The sequence below is a fragment of the Lygodium microphyllum genome, chromosome 17, assembly GCF_053477565.2.
Source record: "Lygodium microphyllum isolate KBCC chromosome 17, Lygodium_microphyllum_v1.1.10, whole genome shotgun sequence".
Classification (NCBI taxonomy): domain Eukaryota; kingdom Viridiplantae; phylum Streptophyta; class Polypodiopsida; order Schizaeales; family Lygodiaceae; genus Lygodium; species Lygodium microphyllum.
Window position 1 is genome coordinate 118023395 of NC_141151.1, and position 18885 is coordinate 118042279.

An 18885-nucleotide genomic window follows, 5' to 3' on the forward strand; every position below is an offset into this window, starting at 1 on the left:
CATTGGGACTCGACATCTGCGACCCCTGCTTCGGTGTTAATTTGTCATCCTTATGTCACACAAGTCGCAGTCATCATTAGACACATCATACTCCTCCTCCTCCTCCTCTTCTTCCAACCGAGCATGCTTTGGTAATGCCAGATTCCTTGTAGAGCTTCGACGCGTGTGCATCATGGCAATAATAGTAGGGCGCGAAACACACAATGAAGGAGAAGGAAAAAAAAACGGCAAAAGACCCTGTGTCCTTCTCCATTTCAAAAGGGAAGTTTAAGTCATCTTTGAGTGACCCTTCATTTGTGCCAATTGTCATGTCAGAAGTATGCAATAGTGACCCTTCACACATGCAACCCTCAAACACTGAGTCCTTTGCCCCCACATAAAAAATTAAATTAACCAGTGAATATTAAGGTTGCACTAGCCTTTTCAACTTGAAACCATTAATTGTAGGCTTCAAGATATTGCCCTGCAAAATTTTTTAGCAGAAATGTACCTTGTCTAAGATCTTCATGAATGATAAATGGTCCAACATACCGAAGCTTTAGTTTACCTGGGAATTTTCCCAATCAGGAATTGTAAACAACAACCCAATCCCCTTTTTCAAAAAAATTATTTTTAATGTGTCTATTCACCCAAGCCTGTCTCCTTTACTGTGTGATTCCCGACACATAGGTAGCTAACACCGTGTCTTCCTCCAACTTCAAGAGCTGTTCCATCCAATGCTGCATTGACTGTTTAGGATCCAATTTATGCTCAACAGAAACTCTTAAACTTGGGACCACAAACTCGATAGGGACCACGGCTTCTAATCCACACACCAACTTGAAAGGTGTAAGTCCAGTTGCCACCTTGTATGCAATCTTAAAAGCCAACAATGCAAAATCCAACTTTACATCCCAATCTGTTCTATTATCCTCAATAATTTTCTTCAGGATACGGAGTAAGATCTTGTTGGAACTCTCAGCTTGCCAATTAGCTTGAGGATGGTATGGAATTGACTTCTTATGAAGAATCACGTGCCTGACAAATAGGTCCCGAATAACCCGATTCAAAAAATGCTTACCCCTCACTGACCAACTCAATGGGGCATCCAAACTTGGTCATGATGTTAGTATACAAAAACTTGGCCACACTAACAACTTTATTATCCTTCAAGGCTTGAGCTTCCACCCATTTTGTGGCATAATTAGTGCAAACCAAAATATACCGATTACATGTCCTTTTGGCAACTGCCTTAATGGGTCCAACAAAATCTATTCTCCATTTTTGAAATGGTTTAAGTGTTAATACAGGATGATCTTGCATTCTATCCCTATCAAGAGGTTGACCCTCCCTCAGGCATTGCAAACACTCCTTAGCATATTGATGAGCATCCTTCAGCACAGTAGGCCACCATAGCCCTTCCTGCAGAATTTTCCTGCCTATAATTTCTCTGGAAAAATGACCTCCTGATAGTCCAGAATGAGCTTCATGAAGAACTGCTGGTTGCTCAAATTTAGGAACACACCTTCGTAAAACATTATCAACTTCTCTTCTATACAAAAGATTCATAATAACTTGAAATGACTGACTCTTCAATGCCAATCTTTTCCTTTGATCTGCTGTAAAGTGTGCATGTGTCACTCCATCTTGTAAAAAATGCAATAGCTAATCATAATAGGAGTCAAAATCTATTGCCTGAACTTCAAAAAGTTCAACATCAGGAAGCTAATCAGGAGCCCCTGCCTCCATATCATCACTATCCAGTTGGTTGAGATAATCGGCTATAGCATGTTCTTTCCCAGGAGTATGAATAACTTTGAAATCAAATTCCTACAACAGCAACATCCATTTGGCAAATCTTCGTGTCAACTGAGGTTTGTTGATTAGGAACAACAGTGCCTGATGGTCCACATGAAATATGAATTGATTCACAAGCAAATAATGTCTGAATTTCTGAACTGAATACACTATACCAGGTGCTTCTCTTTCAGTTACTGAATAATTCTTTTCACTAGTACTCAATCTCCGACTTGCATAATAAATAGGCCTATACCATCTAGGTACTTTGTCTTGCATTAACATGGCTCCCACAGCAAGATCAAAAACATCAACAAAAATATGGAAAGGCAAATCCCATGATGCTGGAGGTTGCAATATAGGAGCTACAACGAGCATTTTCTTGAGGACACTGAAAGCTTTATCATGATCTCCCCTCCAGACAAACTGCATCCCCTTTTTAGTTAAAGTAGTAAGAGGAGCACAAATATGGGACATATACCTTAAGTACCTACTATGCCACTTCACTTGTTCAACAAACCTCATAACTTCTTGCACATTGGCTAGAACTTTGGCTTTCTATACAGCTACAATCTTTCTTGGATCACTGTGTATACCTTCCTCATATAGAATATGGCCTAAGAGCACACCTCTCTTTGATGCAAACACCGACTTGAAAGGATTTAAGGACATACCAAATTTTCTGCATCTCTCAAAGCATAACCTAAGGTGTTGGAGATGCTCTTTCCTGGTGCCAAAAACACAAAAATCATCAATAAACACCCTCATAAAGGTTGTTAGATACGGCTCAAATGTCTTATGGGTAGCTCCTTGAAACTTAGGAGGCCCATTTTTAAACCCAAAAGTCATGACCGTACTAACATATGCTCCCCACTCAGTGATGAAAGTTGTCTTATCCATATCTTCCGGATGCATCCTTATTTGATTGTAGCCTGAAAAACCATCCAAAAACCTATACATTTCATGGCTAGCCACATCATCAAGAAGGGAATCAACAAAAGGGATAGGAAAAGGATCCGTAATAGTGGCTGCATTCAATTTTCTATAATCCACACAAACCCTAATCTTTCCATTCTTTTTAGGCACCATCACTATCAGGGATAACCAAGTGACCTCATTTGCATGTTTAATGAATCCAACCCTCAAGAGCTTGTCAATTTCTTCCTTGACTTGCTTGGCATAATTCGGATTCATCATATACCTTTTCTGGATAATTGGCTTGGCATCTTTTTTAAGATTTATTCTATGTTGACAAATAGCTAGATCAAATCCCTTCATATCTGTGTAATCCCAAGCAAAGATATCCTTAAATTCTTTGCACAACTAGATGAGGTTTTGCTTGGAACCTTCTTCCACAAAGATACTGACCTTAATGGGTTGAACCTCATCTTCAACAACCCTTGCAGATGTTCTCATGGTATGCTCATATTTCAACTCAACTTGAATAATTGCTTTTTGACCCTCGACATCCAGTACTTCGGGGCCATTCCTACATTTATCCACATCAATAAGCTCATTTCCAAGTGTTTCTTGCTAAAATTCTTCTGGCCAACTACTACCCTAGTCCTGAACCGTTTTTTGGGTCTCATTTTCTAACCTATCGTGAACGTCAGGCTTCTCCTAACCTTCAAGTTGTTGTCCTGACTGGTTTCTTCCTGCAATTTGAGCAGCCTAGTGGTCCAAGTTTTTATATTGAAGAATCCTGATACTTCTAAATAATATTATCCACATCAATTTCAAACACTGGAACTACAGAAGGATTTGCTTGAAGAAACATTTCCTCCTCATCATCTTCCACTTCATCTGCCAAATTAATAACCTGAGCTACCATAGGTCAAGAAGAACTCTTCAGGATTACCTTATTAACTATTGATAATCTGATCTCTTTCAATCCCCTTGGTATACTTACATAATCATTCCCCCAATCCTGCTTCAATTTAGCTAACTTAAACCACCGTCTATCCAAAAGCATCTTATAGGAATCTCCAATCTCTAACATTTGTAACACAACAAAACTTACCTTGAACTTCACGCCAGCTACTTTAATTTCTTGATTCCTGAGAATTCCTAGATGTTGTAACCTCCTCTGTTCTGCCATCCTAACCTAAAACGGAGCTAGTAGCAACTCATCCTGCTTGGTTGCTATATATGTATGTTCAGGAAGTATATTAACTCCAGAACCCCCATCCAACATGACATCATCATGCTACCTTCTTGCATATTCAACTTGAACAGCGGGCACTTGATAATCCACAACTTCTTGTTGGGTTCGTATAACTACTTGACAGTTAGGAACTACCTAATCCTGAACTGATGTGCTTTCAAGACCCTCTTGCTACTTTTCCTTGATCTTCAGGAGCAACTTCTCCTTGAAACCTGGAATTAAATCCAAGATATGTTCCAATGTTAATTGCGAGGAACACTTTGCTAGAGCATGGAATAGCTCTCCTGAACCTCCCTCTTGAAATTTTGCTATTTCTTTATCTTCAAGATGCTGATCCTGCTCATCGAGATACCAGGTTCCTGAATCTGCCTGATCATCAAGCTCTTCAAATCTAACTTTCCCTGCAAGTTTTTGAAACCTTTTGACCTGCTTTGTTGCCTTTTCTCAGGCTTTCTCTTGTTTCTGCCAATCAAGCTTCAAGCTTGCTTGGCTTCTGATAAACGCTAATATCATAGCTTCATTAGGACAATCCTCTACTTTAATACAATTAGAACAATCACATTCCATATGCATACTTGCAACATTTGAGTTACCTGACACCCCCTCTCGCCATTCTTGAACCTCTTCTTACTGATTGTTCCTGCAATTAGCCTTTTTTTATCTTGGTTCGGTAACTCTATGAGGACTGTTGCAACTGGGGCAGGTGGATGCTGTAGATGAGATGCTCCTGCAGGTCTTCTGTCATTGCGATTCCTTGCTACTGGCACTCCTCTCTCAGTCCTATGCCTTGCCCAAAGTTCACAGTTTGGTCCAACAAAGTGTCAACCTCCACAATAGTGGCATGCTCTGATGTGTGTAGTTTGTTAATGTGTTCTTAAATTTCCCCAAGGCTATCTTGCCTGCATTCTTCCAGATCCCTTGAACGATCTTTGAGGCATTGTGTCAGTAATAACCTGATTTACTGCAGCTGGCTGCATAGGTCTCAGCCTAAGCTGCCCCATTGGCATTTGTTGTACCATCCTAACATTAGGATTGTAACAACATGTCCTGGTTTCATGGCCATTTCTTTGGCATATCTCATAGTACTTTTCCTTCCTCTTAGTGTCTGACAGACCTAGATCTTTCAGCTTCTGCTTAATCTTCTTATCCATTTTACTCTCCTCTGCTTGTCTTTTAGTTCGGTCCTTTGTTTTCTTCTTTTTAGACTTGGATGGTCCTGATTTTTTCTTGTTCTTCCTATGTTTCTTCCTACTAGACTCCTCATCATCGGAGTCACTATAATCATTTTCTGAATCTAAACTGTTCTCACTATCATCATCATCAATATCACTTTCAAATCCTAAATCTGAACCTGTATCAGAATCTCATCCTGAAGAATCATCATCTTTATGTGTTTTTGAACGAGAAGTACCCAACTTTCTCTCAACTCTCATACAGCCCTAATCATAGTATCCAAAGTACCATTTTGTCCCAATTCTACATTAGCAATTGGGTTCCTAATTCTACTCCTCAAGCCCTTAATGAAGTAAGTAATGTGCATCTCCACTGATGGTGCATCCGCATTATTCAACCTATTCAATAGGTTCCTAAACTTTTAAGCATAATCTTCTACCAACATTCTCTTTTGCTTAATCCTCTTGATCTTCCTCAAAATATCCCCGGGGGTTTTATCTTTTCGGAACCTGCCCAAAAATGCATGTTTTAACTCATCAAATGTATTAAAGGCTGCCATACCATAACTGGAAAATAATTCCATGGCTTTTCCCTGCAGAGTGGCTAGAGTGGTTGCAAACTACTATTCTTTGACTTGATCTCCATACAATTGATTAAATCCACTTGATGTCCACCTTGTCTCAAACTGAGCCACATGGCAGTCTGGATCTTCCTTCTTCTTGCTTGAAAATTTAGATGCTCTCACCTTTGGGTTGAATAGTTGATTTTGATTCATATTTTTTGCTTCTTGGGCTTCCTCTGTGGTGATAAAGGGTTAAAACTCAAAGATTTATTTACTAGAACCCTTGCATTCCTTAACATGAATGCCCTTCCTAACACCGCATGTTGTAATCTTTCAAGTGCATGCCTTGGTGGAGTACCCTGATAGTCAGGAGGCAATATTGGTTCTTCATTATCTGAAAAACCTGGTATACTTGAAGGAGTTGGAGGTGTTGGGGGAGACTTTGTAGAGGTGGCAGGAGAATGGCACACTGTTGAGGTACCCAAAAAAAAACCCACCCCCAAGGGATTTTGTCCAACATCTGTGAACTCTTCTTCATCCAGCCTACCTAATTGCACTGCTTCATCCGTAGCATTAGGCCTAACAATTTGTTGTTGTTGGCTTGACAATACCTCCCTTAATTCTTGAGATGTGCTCCTCGTGAGGATAGGATTGGATAAATGAGGATAATTGTCTGACATAAATATTGCCCATGCAAAGCAGCTTGTACATCTCTAATGCCATTAGCATCCTAAATTCTTGCAGCCCAATTTTGTAATTACTATTTCCAAGCCTGATACCTAAATCATGAGAGTTATTCCCATGAAACTAGTAGGATCACCAAAGTGTTATGGCCTACCAAGACCATAACAGAAAATACAAGAAACATCAAACTACATGAAACAACTAGGTTACAATAGAAAACTTCCTAACATGATTTACAGCCATTCCACACATTCATTCTTCATGAACAATATGCAAACACAACCTACATATTACATTCATTAGCAAGAATTACTGTCCTGAAAACTATCACACAGTTCTTTATCATCAAGACCACTCATGATCAAATAACTTGAAATAGACAGGGTAAAAATTAGGGAAACGGGTACACAGTGATAGAACTAGACACGAGTGACCAAAATTTGGCGTTGTCTTGAAGCACATCACATTCCTGATCACGCAGGATCTTAAAATGTACAATTTCTTGAACGTTTAGGAAAACTCTTGAATGTCAATTAAAAACTTCATATGACATTTTGAGTCACTTTACATATGTTGGTTCTGCATGTATACTAGTACTAAGGTATAAAAGTAATAATAGCAAGTGCAATTCAAGCCTTAACACATACAAATGAGCATATGGGGGAGGTTTTCTAGACCATACCTCCTCTGCAACCTGATAGCCAAGAGTAGTATATGGAGATTGATTTATAAAGTGTACGGTAGTAGTAACTACATTAGCCCAAAAATGTCGTGGCAAGCTTGCTTGGCTAAGCATATTGCGAACTTGCTCCTAAATTGTCCTATTCATGTGCTCAGCCATACCATTCAAGGGCGGGGTATACGAGGTGGTCAAATGACGCTTAATACCCCTCTTCTCACAAAACAACTCAAAGGCTTTAGAGATATACTCACCCCCATTATCTGACCTTAAGCATTTCAGCCTATACCCATACTGGTTCTCAACCAAAGCAAGGCGACGCTAAAATGTAGCCAAGACTTCTGATTTCTACTTAATAGGATATGCCTAAATCTTATATGTATAATTATAGATAAAAGTAACGGAATACTTCGTGCCACCTAATGACTTGCAGGGCACTGAATGAATGAGTGCCAATGACTCACCCATACATGTCATACTATACTTTTTATGTGTATTACACATCTACATGCCATATAAACAATGATCACAAGACTCGAAGCACTTATAGTCAAGGGGCGGAAGATACTGCAAACGAGTAAGCAATTTCATTCCTTTCAAGGACATGTGCCCAAGGTAACGATGCCACAAAGATACATGTGGAACTGCATCCATTGCCCAAAACATGGTGAATTGACCTAGATACAAGCAAGGGATAGAGAGTATTAAACTCTAATCCTATAGTGCCCCTAGTACATTCACACAAGATCACTTTGTAATCCAAGGCTATGACCAATGTCATTGGCATCCATCCAGATATCCAAGGATTACTTCTTCCCTTATGCATGATTGCTGTCCTCAACAATATCCTCAAGATGAAGTGCAAAAATGACTCTTCAATGAATATACCTACCAAGTTGTCTCCACCTTTGGGCATTTTCTTCACCATGTGAAATAATAAGATTCCCATGGATAATCGTCCATGAGGAATTACCAAAAGAAACTACATAACCTACATTATCCAAAGTGGCAACAAAGATAAGGCTCTTTACAAGAGTTGGTACACATGACGTACATCATGAATAGTAAACATGTAACCTGAACCAAACTGCAACTGGACATCATCGATACCAACTATCTCCAATGCCATATCATTACCCAAATGGACAAATTCAGTCAAACTGCGATAGGAGTGAAACCACTATCTATGAGGGCTCACATGAAAAGAAGCCCTGAATCTATCAATCAACATTGAGTATGTCCTGACAAAGCATCAATCAACTGTGAAGTATCAAGAGAAGAGGCTGCAAGTATGAAATCATTATCAAAATCAGTCTGCACAACATTAATCTCTTCACTCTTAACACCAGACTTGCTAGGGACAATGCTGTGATCATCATTTTTGTCCTATGCTTTACCCTTGTTCTTTTCTTTGTGCTTTTTCTTGTGCATTTAATGGCAATGTGGCCAAATATGACCTACTTTTCCATAGTACTGGCAAGTCAATGAGGACTTACGGCCATGGGATTTACTGGAAACTATCCACATGACTGAGGGCGAGACTGCTAAGAGTCTTTGCTATGACAGTCATTACTATTCCTACCATTATTGTCTCTAGCTGTCAAAGCATGAGAGGTATGGGAAGCATTGACATTCTTCTTGTTAACCTCTTCAATCAAGAGTGGACCCTCTACATCCTACAACTATAACCCATTAGTAGGTATCTTGGCACACATAGCACTGCAAAATGTATCCCATGATTTAGGCAATATAACTAAGAGAAACAAGAGAAAAAGAGTGCCCTTAAATTCAATCCCTTGTGAATACAAATGATTGATAATGGAATGAAACTCATTTAAGTGGCTGACATAGAAGTGCTCTCCTTCTTGAGAAGGTCCATGAGTTGCTTTAGCCAATACATTTAAGAAGCGGGCTCTATTTAACATACAGGTTGTGAATCTTTTCCCATAATTTCCATCCGGACTACCCATCGGAGACAACATTATAAAACACATTCTTAGAGAGGGATAATATGATGGTGGACTTATATAGCTCATTTAATTCAACCCAATTATCTGCATCAATAAGTTCGAGCTTGACACCCTTATGTTTCAAGGGCCTAACTTGAAATTTTTGCACTAAAACTTGCTATATTTGGGCCTTTGAGTAGCTATAGTTGGTGCCATCCAACTTGTCAATATTAAAGATAGCACTATTAGTGAGCCACCAACCATAACGAAGGTAAACAAGCATACAAATTGTCAAAACAGGTTGCTTTAATTACTACAAATAGCCCTAAAACCACTATCAGATCACTATGAAAACAAGGGACACTGACCAAGTAATGAATTGTCCACAAACTTAATGCATGTTATAAGGTGGTAAGACCCTCCATATGGGTGGGACGATATGACTGAGACATCCCTAGGAATTGAACTCGATCAGGATGCATGCACACATGCTAGTGTGAAGCTCGCCTGTCATAGCCTATGCGCATGGAGGTCAGTGATCTATCATCGGCATTGGGAGTAAGGTTGTGATATGATGTGTATGGGAAGAAATCTATTGCATAGAATCAGGGCTGATTAGCAGAGCCCACCCTTAGGTTATGCTGATTGATAGCATCATTGCTCCTCTTGCTAATGAGAAGACACTACCTAGAAGGGCAAGCTTTGATGCCTAAATTTGTATATTTACCTTTCACTAACCCTTCATGTGCTCAAACTTGGCCACTTGTTGCTGATAGTGCTGCATTGTGTAGGTCCATCCATCTCTTCCATAGACGACCTATTAGCGAGGCTCATGCGCTAAAAGCCCCACCACACACAAGTAATCGGTTGGGTAGTGGTGGGACCATCAACTTTAAAGGTTTATAGGTTAGTTGTAGGTAATTGATTGAGTAGACTTGGTTGTATATAGCCATTGAATCTGTTGCTAACGTTGTCTTCCACAACATTGATGCTTTTGCTAGTTAATACAACATTCTCTATTTTTGATGCTACTCCCTTTACCACCACAAGTTATGTTTTTGTTGGGTATGTGGTTAACCCAAGTCAAACTTTGCAACCACACGAGCTATTTACTCGACTATTTTGATTTGTGCAGGTCAATTGACCTATGCAACCCGCTCTAAGCGTATCAGGTCATTGGCTTGTTAACATTAACATTAACATTAACTAACACATTATTAATTAGCAAGTGGAGTTGTCTTAGCAAGCCCAATTGTTCTGACTGTGCGTTGTGCCAACAGTAATGGTGGTCCGTGAACCCAGGCTTCTCTTCTCCTACCATGAGCCAACGATCAGGGTGTATGATTGCTTCGATTGATTTCCTGAGATGACATAAGACAGGACTTAGGGTTGAGGGATGATGATATCTGAGGGTGGAAGGAGCATCTATGGCAGTACAGCCATCTCTTCTGTCTTTCACCTCCATTTCTATGTCCTCTTGTCGACATCCCTGGCTTCTTCTCCGTAAAGAACCCTGCTTGTGCTTCACAGCGGCTGCCTCACCATCGTCACTATCGTTGCTCTCGGCTTCCCCCTCCCCATCTCTGGCTGCCCCGCACCTCTGCGCAACCATGGGAGACGTCACTAATGGCGTACATGGCTCCACCACCGCCAACGCTCCCGCCTATGTGGACATCCCGACTCTGCCGATGGCTGCCGCCTTGGCCGCCTCCCCTTCCAGTGATATGAACGAGCTTGACCTGGCCTCCATCTCCTGCAGCCTCCTGGACAAGTCTCAGAAGAAGAGCGTTTGCCTTTTGTATTGTCGCGAAATGGAGGACCTTGCCCAGCGCATTGCTGGAGAGTCTGACACCATTGAGCTTAAAGCCATCAGATGGGGGTAATTCTTTACCATACCATATCTGCTGCAAAAATGATCGCTTGGTCATGACTCTGTCGAAGCTTTATGTAACTACGTCTCTAAGAAAGCTTAACAGAGCAGTAGACTTCTGTTTGTATCGTGGTTGTAACATTTTTCATTACAACAGATAAGCTTGTAGTAGTCATTGGCTTGTATATGAAGTGTGGGTATACATTGGTTGCACATTGATAATAGCTTTTGACAGCTTGATGCAGTCCGAGCAGGGATATTTGTATTACTTGAAGCACAGTATGACTTCAAAATGGCTAGGTTTTTAAGCACTTGCAAAGGTGGAGACTGCTGTTCAACAAAGTTATTCTTCGTGATTTTTCTTCATTCTGAATCACACAAGAACAAGAAACGAGCACACGGTGTATCAATTAAACAAACTAGGCAATAGATATGAGATTTTGGGTCTTAGCTGATGTCTTTCAATGAAAAGTTATGATTCATCTGTAGCGTCCTGATTTCTGTTACAGGACCTTTCCTGATGGTTTTCCAAATCTTTTTGTTCCAAATGCCCATGGCATTAGAAGTCAGCACGTTGCATTCTTGGCGTCCTTCAGTTCACCAGCAGTGATATTTGAACAGCTTTCCATAGTATACGCATTACCACGGATGTTTGTGTCCTCGTTCACATTGGTCCTTCCTTTCTTCCCAACAGGAACATTTGAACGCATGGAGGATGAAGGTGATATTGCTACTGCATTTACTTTGGCCAGAATCCTTTCCAACATTCCCATATCCAGGGGTGGCCCAACAAGTCTTGTCATCTTTGACATCCATGCTTTACAAGTAACTCCTTCCCCTTTTATGGCTCCCTGATGGTATAATGGGCTTTTAAAACATTGCCATCTGTAGCTGGAGACCAGACCAATATCAGATGCAGTTGACTGTTTTCATGTTTTGTCAGTAGTTAGTCCATGCAACAGTGGCTTTTTACCTTTTCTGGATTGTTGTTGACATATGAGCAGGCTAATGAGGGTTTTTTTGAGCAGGAAAGATTCTACTTTGGTGACAATGTTCTGCCATGTTTTGAAAGCGGCATCCCGCTATTGAAGCATCGTCTCCATCAGCTGGAAGATTCCACTAATGTGAGCTACACTGTTATGAGAATATTTAATGGTTATAACTAATTATCACTCGAATCAAGTGAACCTGCTTCGGAAGCTTGTTTTGCTGGTTCTGTTACCATTTCATTTAGAGTTGGTGGGAGCAATGATGGTAGAGTTGAGCTTAATGGCAGTTATTGGTTTGGGAAGGGATTGAGGGAAGGTGTTGCATGCACCAAGAATTTGGCTTGTAAAGTCCCATGGGTCCATTTGCAGAGTAGGTATAGACTTATATCACAATTCCTTGCAACCTGTAGTGGTAATTGAGCCTCACTGTTGCTCTACTCTGAGGTGGACTTTAGTGATTGTTGGGACAAAATTCAAGGCACCTCCTCAGTGTACATAAAGGTGGTCCTAGGTCTCATTTAGCATGTTTAGGACTTCTGCATGTCTACAGGGTGTGAATCTGGCATTGTGGTGGTGGCAGCAACTCTTGTATGCTGCCAATGGCCTTCTATGAAGCTTGTGTCTACAGTGTTTCATGCTGTCAAGGTATTCTGGTATGAAGCGAGCAGTTATTTAGAGTTCCGAGTTCTGTTTGCAATTGGGTAAGTATAGAAGAGTTCGTGGAATCAACAAGTCCATTTTTGGCTGAGCTTTGTATGTACATCTGTGTGAGAGGTTTGCGTTCTGCTGCTGATCAGTGCCAAGAGCTGCTACTATTGTTGTGCACTTATTATATGTTAGAATGTTGTCAGAAGATGGTGACTGAAGGCCCTTTTGGATGATGAGTTGCTGGTTGTGAAGTGACCTCTTTGATCCATTTGGAGATCCCCTTTTTTTGAGTGGATCTCATCGAAGCAATGGAGTATTGGTGGATTGTTTAAGCTGCCCAAAAGGTGGGCCTTAAATATCTTGTGATTATTGGTTAATTTATTTGGGTCTTGGACAGCCTCAAAAAGGAAATTAAGTCAACTCCTTTTATTTGAGCTTTGGTAGGAGAAATGTCCAAACCAAACCCCCCCCCCCCCCCCCCCCCCCCCCCCCCTCCCTCCATAAAAGAGGCTAGTGGAACTGCCATTCTCATCCCACATATCCCATCACTCCAGGCCTCAACACCTTGTTACCAGCCCCCACGGCTGCTGGTGTTTTTCTCTTTTCCAGCCCTTGGCAAGTGCTCCAGCCCCAGGTGCTGCCCTGCTTGAGGAATTTTCTGCTGTTGTTGCTGCTATTCTGCATGGAAAATGAGAAACAGCAGACTGCTGCCGCCTTATCAGATCAGCTTGTCTCTGTGGCATTCACAGTATTCAACTGTGCCACTATTCCCCTTTCTTCGACCCTCATACCCCTTCTCTAGTTGTTTCCCTCAGCCTCTCCCTCCGCTCATTCGTTTTTCCCTCCTTGAAGTTGGAGTCCACTTAGTAGAACAAGAGAGCAAATGAGATTTCCAAGACATCAATCAATCCTCTTCTACCACATGGGGACTCTAGTGCTGTGCTCCCCTGCTTCTGTTGATACTCCTTCAAGTTCAGTTTGCTTTTAATATGGAGCTTGTTATTAGAGAAGGTGGCTGTCCTTGAGATTTCATCTCTAGTTTGTTGGTAGGTGGTTGATCACCTTGCCCATCATGTAGCAAATGAAAGATATTGAGGTAACTCTATACAAGTTATTCAACTAGGGTATCAGCAGTACTGTCCTTGGGAAAGGCATGCCTCAAGGTTTAATCTGACCCTGTTTCTTGCATTTAAGTAGTGTAATGTATGTTACATTGTTCAGAAGATACTTGCATGATAAAATACCTTTTAGGCCATGAGTGAAACCCTATAGTAATTTATATGAATTGCACACCTAGTTCATAGTAGCCATAATCACAATCAAGGAGTACAGAGGAACCAGATTTGTGGAAGGCTGGCTTACGCAAAAAAACAATGGGTGCAGCTTTGAAATATTAAATTGGAGCCTTCTTTTATGAGTGAAAATAGAATATTCAGTTTAGTTAGCTTACGCAAAAAAACAATGGGTGCAGCTTTGAAATATTAAATTTGGGCCTTCTTTTATGAGTGAAAATAGAATATTCAGTTTAGTTAGTTTGCTTCAACTTAAGGCCTATGGGAATGTGTAAAAATATGAAAAATAGTGGACAAATTCTTACATAGACATTTCTAACCCACTTTTTTGTTCTAGTTGAATTTGAAAAAGCAAAAAGTGGAAAAGTAAATTCTCTTTGGATGTAACAAGGCTTGAATTTGTGAGTTTGCCAATGCTTGCAGGTTAGTATTGCTTTTCCTGATGAAGGAGCTTGGAAAAGATTCCATAATCACTTGCAGCACTTTCCCACGGTAACTGCTGTCATACTTGTTGAAGTGCAATCATTTAAAAGCCAAATTCTTATTCTCAAAGAGTTTGGATATTTTATTTGTCGTTAATTCATTTATTATATTGTGATATTAGTGATTGTACAAAAGAGGTAAAGAAATGGTATGTTGTAGTGTACTACAACTCAGAGAACACAATCTGAAGAATGCTGAATACACTAATGAATGGATGAATGAATGATAACAGCAGGGCCTTGAACCTCGGTTTCTCTAGGACTGGGTTAGAGGTGGCAGGAGCAAGTGTTCTAATGTATTGTACTCCAACAACGAGTCTTGAAAATGCAGCAGCAATGTGAAATCTGTCTAATGGAAGTGGCAGCAACAGTGCAGTCTAGCTGGATGACTGAAAACCCAGATCAGTGTGGTCAATAATGATACCAACTGTCTGGAACAGACTGAAGACATAGGATAGCAGCAGGGCAGCCTGCCAAGCAAGGATACACAGCAGCTCAGCAAATAAAGATGGCTCAGATGCTGAAAATGCAGGGCAGGTCTAATGCCAACAGCAGCTAGAGTCTCTTCCAGAGCAGCTTAGCCTGATCCAGCAGCAAACACAGATGGTGATGATGGTGACTGGCTGCTGGATCTCTCTAATCTGTTGGCAGCAGCAGTGTGGTTGCAAACACAGCAAGAACGAAGGAGAAAACAAGTTGACTGGCTTAGTAGAGGGGGTGGACAGCATGAACAACAGTCAGAGCAGGTCCATTAACTAAGGTATCTACCGGGGAGGGGTGTAGACAGCAGTGCATGTGAAGAGGGCTGATGGTAAGCTGGCTGATAATGATGAGTGAGGGTTTGATGCACAAACACAAGACTCCTATTTATAGAGGATTGTGTTCGCCTGTGTTATGTCAATCTATCATCTATGTCAGAAGTGGGTGTGGTGATGGAAGTAGGTGAATCTACTGAATAGACTGCACAACATGAGAGGAGAAAATAGAAGCATTACAAAGAAAAAAGAACACTGTGAAGTAAACTTGGAACAAAAGAGATGTTGGGGAAATGGAATCCATATACCAAGACAAGAGGCAGTACAGAAACAACAGTGAGTCACTGGTTGTGTGGGCACTAGCATTGGAGCCATAAGCTTCCTCTCTCCAATGGAACCTATTGTAGGAGTATGTAGAATGAATGATAGGAGGGAATGCTTAGTCTATAAATTGGCCACAATCACGGTCAAGCTGGCTAGCATCTGGGCATAAAAAAAATATAGGTTGGTGAGCCATGAAATGTCAAGGCGGCCACAAATAGGCTCAAATAAATTGGCAAGCTTTCATAAAGAGTGTCATACCCAAGGTGTCCGAAGCGGAAATGCCAAAGATGCTTATCATTTCTAGGCTTCTGTGTGGTGGCTAAAACCTAGAAGCAATGGAACTTGGAGCCCTTGGTAGTTGGTTAGGGGAGAAAACGAGTTATCATATAGAGGCCACTAAGGCCATGCCTCATTGCAAGCAATCACTAAACCCATTTGGGAGTCTATGACCTCAACTATGGTTGCAGTGAAGAAGATTGCTTGCTTCAAGTAGCAAAGCTATTGAGTGGATAAGAGATTTGCTCCAAGTTTGGGGAGATGGTATACACATTGTCTAGTGTGAAGTGAGATCTTGACCTTGTTAATAAAAAAAACTTGATGTAACCTAGACTATATATCTTGATCGAGGAGTTATTTCCACATTGGGCGTTCTTGATTGTGAGACTAGAGAGACAAAAATGTCTTGAATGTGGATCATGTGATGTGTGGCTTCACTATCCACAATTGCTCGAGTAGTTTTTTTGCAGTCACCTCGTTAGGAGGTAACTTGCAAATATTGACTAAGCTTGTATCTTTTGATATCTCTGCAGAGATTGGGTGGGTGTGTGAAACCGGTCTATGACTCACTTAAAGCGGTAGTTCCTTCAATTGACACCTGGTCTTTACACACACACATAAACAAAGACCCCACTCCCTCGCTTAATTCCAGATTGGCCTCGAAGATCGGCACCCCTCTCGAAAGATGGAAAATTACAAAAATAATAATGTTCCAAAATACATAACGTGAGAATAGTTGGTTTTCATCTTTTTTGAGGAAATCCCAGTTGCATAAGAACAATACAGCATGTCCAGATCAACATCCCTTTTAGGAAAGCATTTTCTTTGACCAAAACTCAATGATACCTGTGCAAAATTGCAGTTTGCAGATCTCTGAATTCATTGTTCTTACTGTGCAGCATGTGCAGAATTCAGTGTTCTTATTGTTCAGCATGTGCAGAATTCACTGTTCTTACTGTTCAGCATGTGATCAAAACTCAATGATTCGTGTGTAGAATTACAGTTTGCAGATCTCTGAATTCACTGTTCTTATTGTCTAGCATGTGCAGAATTCACTGTTCTTACTGTTCAGCATGTGACCGAAACTCAATGATTTGTATGCAAAACTAGCATTTGCAGATCTCTGAATTCACTGTTCTTATTGTCTAGCATGTCTTGCATTTTTTGTGACCAATACTCAATGATTCATATGCAAAATTTCAAAGAAGACACAGAATTGTACCTTCAATGAAATTAACCCATCATGCGAAGCATTTCCTTTGAGAATAGAGAGAGAGTTAATCAGAGGGAGTAAGCTCTACCTCTGTACTTGAGTCAAAGACGTAGAAGTACTCTCCATGGCTGATTTTCTTGCAGCAAATTGCCCTTAGCTCCTCAAAACTTCATTCTTCCATTTGCTCGCTATGCCTATTACGTTTTTTTTAATGCTCTCTCTCTCTCTCTCTTTTGGGAATTTGTGCCATATGGCATACATGTAACAATTTTCCTGTTTAAACCTTCTGGTCTAATTTTCTCCATGATCGGTGCAAAATTTGACCTCGGCACAGACTAGAGAATTAATCATCGTGCAAAAACGAAGATAATGGCGCGAACAAATTTTGGGATCCAAAAATAGTAACTCTCTAAATTTTAGGGATGGTGACCCCTGCATTCCTCAAGTTGTTCTGAGCAACTTTTATCATTGTGACCACATCAAAAAGTGTAATGTGGCTTAGTTACGGTGACTTTTATTCGGTGAGCATTCTCACATGTGCATCTTCTATCTTGGCAAGGCTCATTGTCCTGCACCATCTCCAGTGGCTAAGCACACAGTCCCAAACCATTGGCATTCTATTCTTCAGTGCCCATTCACTATGGAACCGGTCCTACAGCTCATACAATCCATTAGTCCAATTTGTCCCAATGGTGTTAGAGGTAGAGTCATTCCCTGGATAGGCAGTCGAACATGTTAGCAAGGTACGGCAGTGGCACGTTAGCATAGTACAGCAGAGGACACGTCAGCAGGCACCACGTGAGCACAGTACGGATGCCACGTCAACTGCTGCAGCTGGACAGTCTGCAGTTGGCTGCATTTAATGCAATCGACTTGGTGCTGGGGATTTTCTATTTTTTGGCTATTTATAGCCAGTTTGTGGCACACTCCAGGATATTAATTATTCAGATTCTGATCTTGAGATTTGTTGACTGAGACAGATTGTGCTCGGGTTGATGGAGATAGAGGTCATCAAGTCGGAGACACGCACAGATATATCCTCTGTCCCCGTGTATATTTTTGCACTCTTGTACAACATACTATACTGCAGATTTTCTGCGTTTACATTGTCTTCTTTTCTCTCTCTCCTCTCCGTGTTCACTCTCTCTTAGTCTTTGTCCTACGCTTCCGCATCTCTACACTCTGACATGGTATCAGAGCGGTGAAGATGGACTGACTGAGGGCTGAACCTATCTAAAGAGGAGATTTCAGCGCGACACAAGGCCGCGTTTCCAGGATTCGAGGGCGAGCGGGAGGGCTGCGCATCGGATCAAGGCTAAAGTGAGCTTGGGCATGTGGGAAAGGAGTCTAATCGATGAATTTGCTGTAGGTTATTGCTGTTTGAAGGGGAGAAAGGCTGCGTTTCAGGTCTTCCATTGCAGATATCACCTTTTCATCACCTTCGGCGGGTGAAGAAGGTACGGGCAAAGATGGAAACAACCCTACCAGGCTGCGTTTACACAGTCAGACGGGTTTGCTTTTGCATTTGTGCAGGCATTGCAGGTGAACATGTCTACAGAGGCTAATTTGGAGTTCCAGGCGATCATGGACAAGAAGGTGCCTGTCCTACTGGCTCTTCCATCGGATCAGAAGCTTGATGGTGACAATTTACCGATTTGGCGGGTGATGATGTTGGCCATTTTGGAGTGTTATGATTTGGAGGAGCTTGTGTTGGAGGAGATCAACCGGCCCTTGGTGCTAGATGAGTCCAAACTCTCTTTCAGTGCGCTCATGCGGAGTTGACCAAGGCCCAGTCTCATTGGGACAAATAGAATGCTAGGATATGTTTTTTTTTTTTTGGTCTTGCACGACAGCCGTGATAGCTCACATCAAGCACTTGTCGGTGGCTTGAGAGATATGGCTGGAGCTCGACCAAATGTGCAATCAGATGATCCTGATGAAGAGGGTTTCTTTGGAGGTGCAGATGCGGATCTTGTCCGTGAATAAGTCTTATTTGCTTCGGGAACACATCAACAAGATTCGGCGGCTTCAGATGCAGGTTCAAAATGT

The 18885-nt window shown here is 41.2% G+C and overlaps 2 protein-coding genes across 2 annotated transcripts in view; one reads left to right on the forward strand and one right to left on the reverse strand.

Annotated features, from left to right (window-relative positions):
- Positions 1–644: 644 nt before the first annotated feature.
- On the reverse strand, positions 645–1548 carry LOC148022288 (uncharacterized). Its single transcript, XM_087696830.1, has 2 exons — positions 1061–1548; positions 645–1017 (listed from the first exon to the last, which is right to left on the reverse strand). Exons 1-2 carry the CDS (start codon positions 1546–1548, stop codon positions 645–647), a joined length of 861 nt encoding a protein of 286 aa, XP_087552956.1.
- Positions 1549–10232: 8684 nt separating this feature from the next.
- LOC148022289 (ribose-phosphate pyrophosphokinase 4-like) overlaps positions 10233–18885 on the forward strand; it is a 35528-nt gene continuing 26875 nt past the window's right edge. Inside the window, exons 1-4 of the mRNA XM_087697917.1 lie at positions 10233–10866; positions 11367–11682; positions 11886–11981; positions 14210–14278. Coding sequence (XP_087554043.1) covers positions 10415–10866; positions 11367–11682; positions 11886–11981; positions 14210–14278 — 933 coding nt within the window. The 5' untranslated portion in view covers positions 10233–10414. The remainder of the gene's footprint in view (positions 10867–11366; positions 11683–11885; positions 11982–14209; positions 14279–18885) is intronic.

What these genes read in the sequence shown, in the direction of transcription:
- LOC148022288 (XM_087696830.1), bottom strand. Translation starts at nt 1,548, where the DNA reads ATGAATCTTTTGTATAGAAGAGAAGTTGATAATGTTTTACGAAGGTGT. An exon ending in ATTGAGTTGGTCAGTGAGGG is followed by an intron (nt 1,018 to 1,060) that starts GTAAGCATTTTT and finishes CCTATTTGTCAG; the next exon opens with GCACGTGATTCTTCATAAGA.